Source organism: Sardina pilchardus, chromosome 15 (assembly GCF_963854185.1).
Source record: "Sardina pilchardus chromosome 15, fSarPil1.1, whole genome shotgun sequence".
Classification (NCBI taxonomy): domain Eukaryota; kingdom Metazoa; phylum Chordata; class Actinopteri; order Clupeiformes; family Clupeidae; genus Sardina; species Sardina pilchardus.
The window spans coordinates 30,788,748-30,800,793 of record NC_085008.1 but is presented as its reverse complement, the minus strand read 5'-3'; the positions used below and the strand labels follow the sequence as shown (position 1 = coordinate 30,800,793).

Sequence of the window (12,046 nt, the reverse complement as noted above, 5' to 3'; positions counted from 1 at the left end):
TTGTCTAAGCCAGTGGGCTAGCAACAGCAACAAACAAAAGCAACAAATATCTGACCTTAAACCCTCTCTGTTTTATTACTGAAAACACACAGCGCTCAAGCCCACAGATGGACCGCCCTCTTGGTTTCCAAGGCAACTGTATGGAGGTTCCGGCTCATACTTGTTACAAAAAGTAGGCCTACTGTTATTCTGTATTCCAGTGATGATTACTGACTATCTGTCTGAATGCTTTTTTACATCAGGCTGAGACACAGATTTTAGGAAGCAGTATATTTGCTATGCAGGTATACCAATACCATGACAAGATTATTCTGAGGAAAATGTTGAAATGCCTTGCTGACTCATCACAGCAGCATTTGTGCTTCCGTATTTCACTATCTATAAAACATTGGTTTTAGTGGTGTATGTATAGGCTGAGTCACAGGAGTGATAGCTACAGCAGCATGTGTGTGTGTTGGCATGTGATTAACCCCCCCCCCCCCCCCCCAGGCTATTTATAATTGTCTACAAAGTGGTTCAGGAAAACAGGCCTCGTCCAAAGATAACAGATTACCAAAGGGGACAGTCAGAGAGGCAGGCCATAGAGGGGCATCTTTCTTTCGCTTAATGTACAACAGTCTAAAATGAACACTTTCTATGCTTTTGTTTTGTGTTCCCTTTGGGCCTGCAGAAGATATTTCTTCATCAAGAATGAAGTCAGTGTTGTGGTGTATACGGTATGCACAGAAATGGTTCATATTCCCACAAATAATTCATTCAGCCGGAGTGTTAGAAACATCAAGCACTAATCATAGCCTACACTGGCAAGTTGTTTTAATTGCAAGGCATGTTTCAGCAGGATGACTTCTCATTACACAACTGGGAGGAGCTAGTTTTCCCACATTTTCAGAACAACAATGCCTTAAAATATGGTGATATGCTATTGCTGGAAGAAGAAAAAAAACTGTCACTGTCTTTACATGTGATTGGTGATTGTTCAAGGTGCCATTACAGGAGCCGGACCTTACCTTTTTGTTTCCTGAAAAGTCTCAGGGTAGCCTATTGGCCTACATTGTAAGCCGTTTCTAAAAGAAGATAAAGGTTTGTGCAACATCTTCAGATATGGGTTACAAAATAGAACAAAACAACTAGACTATACAAGTTAAGGGATTAGGCCTTAAATTAGCATTTTAAGTTCAGTCATAGGACAGACTAAATGGACAGGCACACCATGAAAGCAGTGGATTTGGATAGGATGTCTCCTCTGAATTTGCACTGAATCACACAGATCAATAGCCAGATCAGTCTCACTCACAGCTGACATTCTGGAATATAGCCTGCAAGTGGTCAAAAAGCATTGGTGATTGGGCATCACTGTGGCACTGGATGTGGACACTTAATATTATGTGAACATGAAGAGGGTGTTTCTCTGATCCAACTTCGTCGTGGGTTGTTGATTGTTAAGGTCAACGTCATGGTCTGATGTTCACTGTCAGTTGGGGATATCCTCTGAGGGCACTGTGGTTTGGGGGGCGGGCCACCATCTGACAAAATAGCATCGTTATCTCCGCCTTTCATCCAAACGGAACGATTTCCCTTAGAAGGAAACTTTGCCTGAAAGTTGCACATGTAGCAAAACGCATAGCCTAGTAATGACAGTAATCTCTGATAACGTTCTCTTGAAAGCAGTCAGTCATAAAATTAACAAGGTAGCATAGAAAGAAACGGGAAGGTAGTCGTACGCACTTGCGCATCGAGTTCTCTGGTAGATGAGGAAATAACTGGTCTGCCCGTGCGTGTAGCCAGAACGCAGGGACTACATCTGTGAAGTGAACCTCTTATTTAACTATAGAGCTGCCGTGTAACGTTAGCCATAGCCTTGTCATAGGCTACCTGAATTTCTCTTAATTGTATCTAGGCAAACTTAACCAATGAAACTTCTGTCAGATGACAATAGTGCCGAGTGGAACTAGGGATTCGTCTGTTCTGATCGGGAAAGGTAAGTGAAGAAGGGTTCACCAAACCCTTCCAAAATCATTTATCAACATTGGAGACTAGCATAGGCTACAGAAGGCACAATTTAGGATATAAATGCATAATTCACAGCTCAGGGATCGATTATCTTCACCATGCTAAAACATGCGCATGGATTTGTCCACCATCCATTCATCCTCTCATTTGTATCTCTGTGTTGCTGTTTTCTTAAAAAATAAAAAAAAACATACACTGAACTGATCTCGTTTATGCCTAGCTGTCAGACGGGTAGTTTCTGTGTTATGATGTTTAAGTGTAGGCTATGTGCCTGTAGTGATTAGGAAAATTATAATTTTACTTGATAATTTCACTTGACTTGAGTGGATTATGTCACGCAACTCATGAATTTCTCAACAGAAGTCCTCCTCCCCGCGGCACCAACAGCAGGAGGAGGGTTGGAGAGTGGCGGCGGCAGACTTCCATACACGGTGTTTAAGGTGGAAGTTTGGAGGGCTGGTGGCGTGTTCGTAATTAACTAATGAAGGGCATGGAGGTGCTCCGCCGCTCCTCTGTATTTGCGGCAGAAGTGATGGAGGTCTTTGATCGCTCACCCACGGACAAGGAGCTGGTGTCTCAAGCCAAAGCATTATGTAGAGACTATATTCATTCAAGACTGAACCGGGCTGGAATCGGTTGGTCTAAGCCCGATCATGGATTTTCAACACCGGGGTCGGCACTTGGAGAGGTGTCCTCGGTCCTCTTGTGGTTAGGTAAGAATTTGGTGGATTTCAGAGACTTTGTATTTTGACCTGGCGTGGTAAACATAATTGTTGTCTTCTAGTCTCGACACAAAGATAAGACAATATTAAGTGTTTCTTATGGAATAATAACTTCGTCAAGCCTGTTCGGAGCTCCTTTTTCAGCATTATCAGACCAAAACAGGTAGACTAGTCCTGAAAATCGTGTGGTCTCTGTGTATTCCAATGAGCGTGTGCGAGACAGAGCTAGACTATATGTAGCCTAGCTTGTGTGAAGTATCTGTGTTAAAATGGGTTCAGTATGTGCTGAGTCAGACATATGGGTTGCATTGGACAACCAGAGCTGTCACTTTGTAGATAGTCCTGTTCCATATTGCTGCTATTGATTGTGCTCCACAGAACCGAACCGTATATAAATGACTATATACTTAATCAGGAATTGTGCAACACCCACAGCATTCCTCAACCTCTTCAACCGCCTGTGTTGATTCTGCACAGCCCTTCCATGTTTCATAATGTTTGTCTGACGTTTTAGTACCCTTGTAAGCGGGAACTCCTTAGTGTGAGAGGTCTTGAGGGTCATGTTCTTCCTTGGATAGACTTACATCCTTCTTTTTTGGAGTGTTCTCTGTCTTTGAAGCCATAAAGCACTTAGAGAGCGGGCGTTATACTGACATGGACTCCCATAACAATGTCCATTGTGCTGGCCTGGCTTTGCAAGCCAAAGCTCCAGCTATTTGCCCACACACATCACATGGATATCATCTGTGCTGCCCATCTACGCTAAACTGTCGCCCTAGTATTCACAAAATGTTCCTTACCCCTGACAAGGAAGGAACAGTTAAGTCCACTAATTAGTCTTGGCTCTCGGATATTTGGCACGGTTTCCTGAAAACACCCAGATTGGACACTGGTGCATGCTTAGAGACCATCCCCGACTGTCTTTTTATTTCAGATCAGTCCGTCAGGCTAGCCAACCTGAACGACCCTCTCATCCCACTCCCCAAGAGGAGGAGGCCATTGAGCACTGGACCGCTACCAAAGTCTTGGCCTTTTGAAACAGAGAATACTTCTAAGCCTCTTGTTCCTCCCACTTAATCTTGGATAATGATGAAAACATGGTGTACAACGGCCCATTGACTCATTGTTCTCATCTCCTTGGCTTGTTGCAGGTGGACATGAAGCTAGCTATTACTGTGCTACTAAGAGCCACACAAGCTTGGCTACCATGGAGTTGTAGTAAACATACAGTTTAGTAATTTTTTTATCCAGCATAACATAGAATCTGTACAAAATAGACATGCAATAAGTCATTCTTCAGCTGTTCTAAACCTTTGAACGCGGAGCCTCTCCCAGCTGAGAATCTGAGGCACTGACTTCACTGATCTTATCTTTATGATGGGGAGAGCCACCCTCAGGTCTCGCCTGATCCACCTTAGACTCTAATAAGGCAAGGCAAGGCAAGGGTTAAAGGTAGGGGAATACCTCAATAGTAACTTTTTTTATTTGCATTTCAGGTGATGAGCTTGAGTACCTGCGTCCAAATGTGTACCGGAATGTAGCCCGACAGCTCAACATCCCTGTAGCGTCCGAAAACGTGGTGTCGGATGCCTTCCTCGCTGTAGCAGCTGAAATATTCTCCACTGGTGAGTCAATCCCTGCTCCTCCAGTGGGTTGTATATTTATGGGGAGAGTGCATTATGAAAAATACTGTTATATGTAGGGTACTAGTAAAAGCAGTGAACCTCCTAAGTGAAATTTCGTTTTCTTCTTGTGAGGTGAATATTTTTCAAGGACAGTCACGGAGAAGGCCTTGTAGTGTTTACACTGTAAAGTGTACTCTGTTTGCTAGAGGGGCATGAAAAGTACTTAAAAGAAGACCTATATGTGGGAGAATCATAATGGTAATGGCCACAATCTCCACACTAAGTACACATTTTAAATACATGGAAAGAGACTGATGGATAAGCAAGAAATCAATCATGATCATCCTTCTCATAGCTTTCTCATCTGTGGAGCTTTTACAAGAACACTCCAAACTGATTTATTGGAAGCCCTCTGCTCAGGTTCTATTTGGAGAAAGTTAAAAATAGCCCCCTTTTTGACATTTTTTAATACACATTCTGGATAGGTTGTATTCGCTGCGTAAATCTAGGGCAGACCAAGAGAATTGTTTTTCTTTTACTGATGTGTAAACACACTGCGGGCACCTGCGTATCTAGGCACTGATGCACCCCCCTGGCTGCCCAGCGGGCATCAGGCTGTGTTCCGCAGAGGTAGGAGCTGAGGAGCCAGTGCTGTGCCCACTGGAATTACCAGCTCCGTTACTTCTGCAGCAGTAGGAGCAGTTTATCCCTGTTCATATCTCCTGCCTAAGGGAAGAGAGCAGTAATCCCCTGGTATTCACTGTTTGTGTGTTCATTGTGTTATTTTTGGAATTCACATTTTTGCCCAACTTAATCCTGGCCTATTTTCAGCCACCGAGAACATCTCTTTTTCAGTTGCTCGCACTGGTTTTTACTCTACATTCTTGTGCCATGGGGGATTTATGTCGAGGCAAGGGAAGAAATCCTGTTTTTCACTGCAGCGATCTTTGTTTTTCTCTGGTTTCACTCTTGGCAGCATCGAAAATGTGGAGTGCGTTCAGTGTTTACTCCGGGAACTGATGCTCCACTCCTGACTATGTATGGAAAGGAAGGGAATGTAGCACATTCCTGAACACACCTTTCTCAGCCACATTATTTAATAACCAATTCATGGACTTGCTCTTGAATGTAGTGAAAGTACTTAGGAACTCCCTGTATTGCAATGCAAGTCATGCCATGTTGGGAGCTTAAAAGCACTAGTGCCAAGTGCCTCGGCAAATAGTGTGTTCCCTTGTTTTGTGTGCGTGTGCGTGTGCATGTGCGTGTGCGTGTGCGTGTGCGTGTGCGTGTGCGTGTGCGTGTGTGTGTGTGTGTGTGTGTGTCCTACAGCACTGGGCTTCCCTCAGTCAAAACACAAGCATGGAACGTTTTGAAGTGATCTTATCTGGGCACTGGCTTGGCTCACAGGAAGACCCAGCTAAATTGGTTTGGTTAGGCCCCAGTCTTGATAGACATCAGTGAAAGCCATTGTTTGTAGCTGAAATACGTTACTGTCTAACATCTTACAATCAGTCTGCAAGAGTTTGGCTGGCCTTTGCTTTTTTGTTTAGGGTTCCCCTTTGAGAGGTTTGTTTGTTAGAGCATGCATTGTACTTAGTTGAGCTGTTAACATTTTAAAGCTGAACCTGAGTGTTGTGCTTACTTGTGTACCCAGCGAAGTCATTTAAGTCCACTAAAGTGCCTCAAACTGAGTGTTTATCTGGGAAACTCACTTAGATAGCTAATGGTCTTGTGAAGAGGTTGGGTTTGGTTTAGACCGCAGCAAACTTGTTCCCTTCCCCTGTATTTACATGATTAGGTTCATATGCCATGATGGCAGATTAATTTAGAAAATGACTGGAAACATTGGCACAAAGCAGGTTATTGAATTGTGGGTAGCACTTGATTGAACAAACAGTTGGAGGCTATGCGACTTAACCTGATCAATAAAATCTGAGAGATAAAATTAGTACACAGCACCATGACGAGGACTGAGCCCGGCCACCCCCTCATTCCATCCAAGAGGAAGCCGTGGGCGGCTTATGATTGCCCTCTGCCACAATCTCCGCCATTATCTCCCAGCTCAGACCTGGAGGGACCTGGTGGCAGATGCCACGTCTGAATGCTATCTCATTCTCCCCTCCTCTGATCACACATCAGTGCCATAGAGACAGACAGTATGACTAGGTCGTGGTTGCTCATGTCCTCCGTTGTTCTCAGGTCAGAAGTTTATTTAACAAAGTTTGCATCTCTTATAGTTTTTTTTCCCCTTCCTTTTTTACAGAGGAGATTTCAGTGGTAGGCTGTGTTGCTCTAAATGTGAGCTCCTATGTGCTACACCAAACAAAGTCACAAGTATGCACCAGCTTATGAGAAGTGGCTCTTATCAAACGGATCCACTGGCTTTTTTCCCATTATATTAGAATGGAGCCAGGTTTGGCAGTGGCCTTCCTATTTTAGTCTGAAAAGTGCATCTGTTCTTGTTTTTGATGTTTCAAACACAATCTTGTGTGTGTGTGTGTGTGTGTATGTATACAGTATGTGTGCTTGTGTGGTTTAAGTGGATTTTTACCACAACGACAAAATAACAAAAGCTCAACCAATCTAACCCAGACATCGCTGTCTGTCTCCCCTTAAAAGCTGCTTGAGTCTAGACAGGACATATACTCAGTGCACTCAGGACACGCACACAGTGGCTCATAAAGCGAAGCCCAAATGCCCTTGTGACGGGCCAGTTAAAGTTTGACAAAAGCCTCTCTTCGCACTCCGCCGGCCCGGCCACGAGGGCCTGGTGTCAGTGGCGTGTGGAGGGATGAGTGGGCCTGTGGAGAAGCAGCTGCTGGATGCTGTGGTATGATGAGGCCGCCTGGTAGCCAGGCACGTTGGCGGACCGCCTGCCCGCCCGCCTGCCCGCCCGCCCGCCACTATGGTTATGCAAGCCCCCCTCACAGCCATCACCACCAGATTCCTCCCTCTGCTGTCTTGCCTAATGCTGGAGGAGAGGAAAGCGAGAACAGAGAGAAGGGGGGAGGGGAGGGAGAGGAGAGAGAAAGAGAGAGACCGAAAAAGGGGAACAGCGAATGAGCGAGAGAAGCAAAGAAAGGGAGAATTAGGGCAGGGGAGAGAAACAGAAAGAAACAGAGAAAGTTCACTGGCCACAGATCGGTAATCATGCTTCTATAACATCCTAGATACCACAAACCCACAACCCCTTACCCAAAGCTGGCTTGGACAAAGTTCTGTCGTGCACTAACCACTGCACATATGCAGACACAATTGGGGAACCAAGTGTCTGACTTCATACAGTTGCTATGCAGCCACAGACCATCTTTGCTTGACTAGCCTCATGTGCACGTAGCTGCAGCATTTCCCCCTCTAATGGTTTCGAGGCAGGGGAGAGAAACAGTCGAGTTGAGCCGTTAGACGGCTGACTGGCAGCGACGGAGAGAAGTGACCCTTCTAATGTGTTGCAAGGTCATGTGGCGTCTGCTAGACTGCAGTTAAAACGGACACATTAGCATTTTGGCCAATTGGTTCCTTTTCTGGGTTTAAACGAATGCCTTTGTTTGCTTTTTCATGGCTGGACTTGCAGTGAATTTCTAAAAGCCTTCTTTCTTGTTCCAAGCTCAATTTGTACGAAACACTTGCAGTGTCATGGTGCAGACTGTGCCTGAGAGCGTGTGGGTGGTTTTGTTTGTGTTATCATTGACTCATGGTATGCTTTTCTCCTCTTTCTCATTTTTGCTTTTACTTCCCTCTTTTCCTTCCTCCTCTCTTTTCTGTCACCTTCCATCCAATCTACTTCCTTTTTGTTTTGTCCCTCATGTTCCCCCTCTCCTCCCTCCCTTTGTTCTCTCACTCTCTCTTACTCTATCTGTTTCCCCTCTTCTCTTCCTCTCTTTCTCTCGTTCTCTCTCTTTCATTGTCCTTCTCAGGCGTGACATGGGGGAAGGTGGTGTCACTATACGCAGTAGCGGGGGCGTTGGCGGTGGACTGCGTCCGGCATGGCCACCCCGCCATAGTGCACACCATCGTGGACTGCATGGGCGAGTTCGTCCGCAAGAGCCTGGTCTCCTGGCTGAAGAGAAGAGGCGGCTGGGTAAGACCGGACTCTACCTCCTAAATTCCTCCTTCCCGTCCCCATTACCATAGAATCTCCCCGATTTTTAGAATCTCAGAAGCGCAACGGCAGGTTCAGGAATCGGCACAGGTTGTCTGTCCATGTTTTCTCGTTTCTTCTCCATCTTCTGGGCCCACAGCCCAGCATGTGTGAGAAGTATCTCCTCCCTCCCAGTAGGGCTCACCTGATCTAGATGGAGTTCATTTACAGCAATATAATTAATTATCTGCTGCGGCTCACTCGAGTGAGGTGAAGTGAAAGGAGACACCCAAACTGGGCCACGTTTGTGATCCTTGGAGGGTCAGAGGTACCAAACAGCGGTACAGAGTGTGCCAGAGAGACAGCAGACGTGGAATGCGGTCAGATTGTTCCCGCTCTCGTAAGGTTCCCCCGGCACGGTGGTCCCCCTCACGAGAGGCATCGGGAGAGACGGAGGAGGAGGAGGAATTCGGTCTGCCGGAGCAGAGGCCTCACAATGGGAACGCCGTTTTGTTTACCTTCCATATATAGAGGCCGGCGGTTCCTTGGTATGTGCAGTATGCCTGTGCGCTGTGCAGCTGGGGAGCTGGGAGGGAGCACTCCCGGGAGCACTTTACGTAACACACTCACATGCATTGCACACACTGAGTGCCCTCAAACTAGTTTGGTGAATACGCCTGATGGTTCAATGATTGCTGATTGAGGGAAGTGTCACGCAGATTGTGATGGATGATGCGAACAACGGGTTGAGTCCTTGTGAAAGCAGAGGGGAGGAGGAGTCTGACTGGGTGTCTAACGGCATGCGTGTGTGTGTATATCCATGGTTGCTTTTGTATCGTCTGTCACTGGGTGGGGAGGTCTTTGGCGAGACTCTGCGGTGAAGTTTACTCAGAGTCTGTGTGTCAGCGGGAGAAGTAAACAGGTCGCCGGGCAGGGTGCTCATACCTGTGTGTCAGGTCTGTCTGGGCCGCTCTCTGGGAATTCCCAAGGAAAAAGGGCCGTTTGTTGTAAAAAAAACACAATTGACTGCTCTTCTTGTGTGGCCATCGAGTTTAATTAGTGTCGCGATAGAAGCAGATTTGGCGGGTCTCCTCAGATTTTCTTTGGATGTGTTTGTGTCTTTTTCTTTGTAAACTAGGGTTTGAATAAAGAGCCTTATCCGTACTTATTAAACACAGGCTCTCGTCCATGTGCAATGGTGCCCACAGGCACACACATACAATCTAGCAATTGAAAGCACGACATGAGACGCAGCAACTAATTGGAGATTGCTGTGTTTGCTCTTGGTTTCTGACGTCGGTCACGTTGCCCCACAGCTGACTCGCGTTTCCCACCCCAGTTTCTCCGATCATAGTTTAGTGGAGCATGAAATGGTATACTGTGAAAGCCTTGTTTGTCCAGATAGTGTTATGCAACACACAAAGGAGCTCTATCTGGGTCAGCAATCAATTCAAATAGGTGTTTAGGGGTCTACACAAACAAATAACACCGACTTGTTTATCTTCTTCCACAACACTTGAACCTGTTTCGGTAATGTTCGATAAAGGTCACGCAAATTCTTGCTGTGTTGATGTGAAATGTATTTGACAAAGATATGCAAGCCCTACATTGCTGGTGTAGCCATTTCTCTATCTCTAATTATGCCCTGAAGTGATATGCAACGCACCTTTCCCTCTTAAAATGCTTGAGCCTTAGAGTGCTTTGAAGTGTATGACTGTATCTTGACTAGGCCACTTTACTGCCTCAACCTTTGAACCACCACCATCATCTGTGTGTGTGTGTGTGTGTGTGCGTGCTTGCTGAAATGTCTTTTGGAGATAATGCACTGCTAACTTTGGCGGTGATTGCACATAGTTACTCCCAACTCTTGAGATGTGCTGATAAAAAAAGATTGTTTTAGGAAGTAGATTAATGACACCAGGTCTAAACATTTTTTAGGAAGTGGATTAATGGCACAAGCACTTAATGCAATTTGAGACTTTGCCCTGTCAACCATATTCACGCTCAGTGTCTCCTCAAACAAAATCAACACCTTTTTTTTCTTTCTTTCAGGTTGACATTACAAAGTGTGTGGTCAACACCGACCCAAGCTTCCGTTCTCACTGGCTGGTATCAGCAGCCTGCACCTGTGGCCACTATCTGAAAGCTGTGGTCTTCTACCTGCTGAGGGAGAAATGAGAGGAGAGAGCTGGTCAGATGAGGTGAAGAACGAGACCACCGGTGACGAAGACGGTCTCTCATCGTTTCTGACCAATCACCGCTCTCAGTGTTAACATTGTTTACACCTGCAGAAAGTTTGCACTGTGCCTCTGACTAGTATTATGGTATCCACCACATCAGCAGACCCACACAGTGCCTGTATGTCTGTCCTGTGCTTCAGTGTCTCGCTTGCATTCCGTTTTGGTCCTGGTCGGTTTGTCAACCTCCTCGAGACCAAGTACATGATGGGGTCGTGGTTCTGTACGTAGAATACAGTGCAATGTTAAGAAGAGTAGTTGCTTCTTTTAGGTTTCAAGTCTGTCCACGAAATATATTCTGAGGAGGGGTCCAACACTGCCCCTTGTGGCTGACCCCATGCATGGTCAGCAGCACCTGAGGATTTGAACTGGACATGAAGCAGCTGGCAGATTTACAGCCACTGCAAGGACTTCTTGGTGGATATTTTTGTGCTAAACTCCAACTAGATGGAATCTGGATATTGTTATCACCCAGGCTTTTCCCCCTTTATTTGAAACAAGAGCACTCTGGGACAGTGGGTGTGTGTGTGTGTGTGTGTGTGTGTGCGTGCGTGAGAGAGAGAAAGAAAGAAAGAGAGAGTGAGTAAGAGAGAGAGCGAGAGAAAGAGAGAGCGAGAGAGAGAGAGAGAGAGAGAGAGAGAGAGCGAGCGAGCGAGCATGCACTTTGGGAAGGTCTGCTTGTTGAGGCCGTCTTCACAGAGGAATGCATTGTACCTTTGTTACGGCACAGTGAGTGGACTGCGTTTGAAGTATTCCTGTATAATTCACTCAGGGTTGGATGTTGATCTCCCCCTCCCCCTTATATCCCTAACATGATAAGAGTTCCAGACCTTCCCATAGTGTTTCTGAGGAAAGCGCTGGGTCTTTCTCTGTGGGAGACGCCCCTGTGGACTCTGCTCTGGCTGATCATTTGCGTGTCATGGATCAAGTCAGTGGCTTGTTTTTATTTTTTTATAATTTCAAATAAATTTTATTCTGTGAATAACGACACCTCTCTACCATTGTATGTGTGTAACTGGCATGCTTCACTGAATGTATGCAAAAATAAACCTTTTAAAATTCTCTAAATGGTTGTATTTTCTTTGTTCTAAGTATGTGCGTACTGCGTACATCCTTATATTCAATTCATTTTCACAGTAAAAGTAAATGCACCAGTTTTAATGCATTGTACTTCCCTCAGCCATGTACTTACTCCTTGTATACTCTCCAGTGCTCTTTTTTTCCAGGTTTGGGTGGAGTGCGGTTGTGCGAAATAGGAGTGGGTGGGTATTGATGGCCGCTGTAGATCTGTCATATTAAAGCACTGCCTACACACACACCAAATGGATTGGGTAAACAATACTCCGTCAGTGATTATGAGTGTTTGAGTGTTCC

General features: G+C 45.6%; 1 protein-coding gene across 1 annotated transcript; it reads left to right on the top strand.

Moving 5' to 3' along the window:
* Nucleotides 1–1,588: 1,588 nt before the first annotated feature.
* On the top strand, nucleotides 1,589–11,740 carry boka (BCL2 family apoptosis regulator BOK a). The gene is made up of 5 exons (XM_062556551.1): nucleotides 1,589–1,978; nucleotides 2,371–2,723; nucleotides 4,229–4,357; nucleotides 8,272–8,435; nucleotides 10,488–11,740. Exons 2-5 carry the CDS (start codon nucleotides 2,492–2,494, stop codon nucleotides 10,611–10,613), a joined length of 651 nt encoding a protein of 216 aa, XP_062412535.1. The 5' UTR covers nucleotides 1,589–1,978; nucleotides 2,371–2,491; the 3' UTR covers nucleotides 10,614–11,740.
* Nucleotides 11,741–12,046: the final 306 nt, after the last annotated feature.

Coding starts and splice junctions, on each gene's coding strand:
- boka (XM_062556551.1), top strand. CDS start 2,492: ATGAAGGGCATGGAGGTGCTCCGCCGCTCCTCTGTATTTGCGGCAGAA. Junction 2,724..4,228: donor CTCGGTCCTCTTGTGGTTAG/GTAAGAATTTGG, acceptor TTTGCATTTCAG/GTGATGAGCTTGAGTACCTG. Junction 4,358..8,271: donor AGCTGAAATATTCTCCACTG/GTGAGTCAATCC, acceptor TGTCCTTCTCAG/GCGTGACATGGGGGAAGGTG.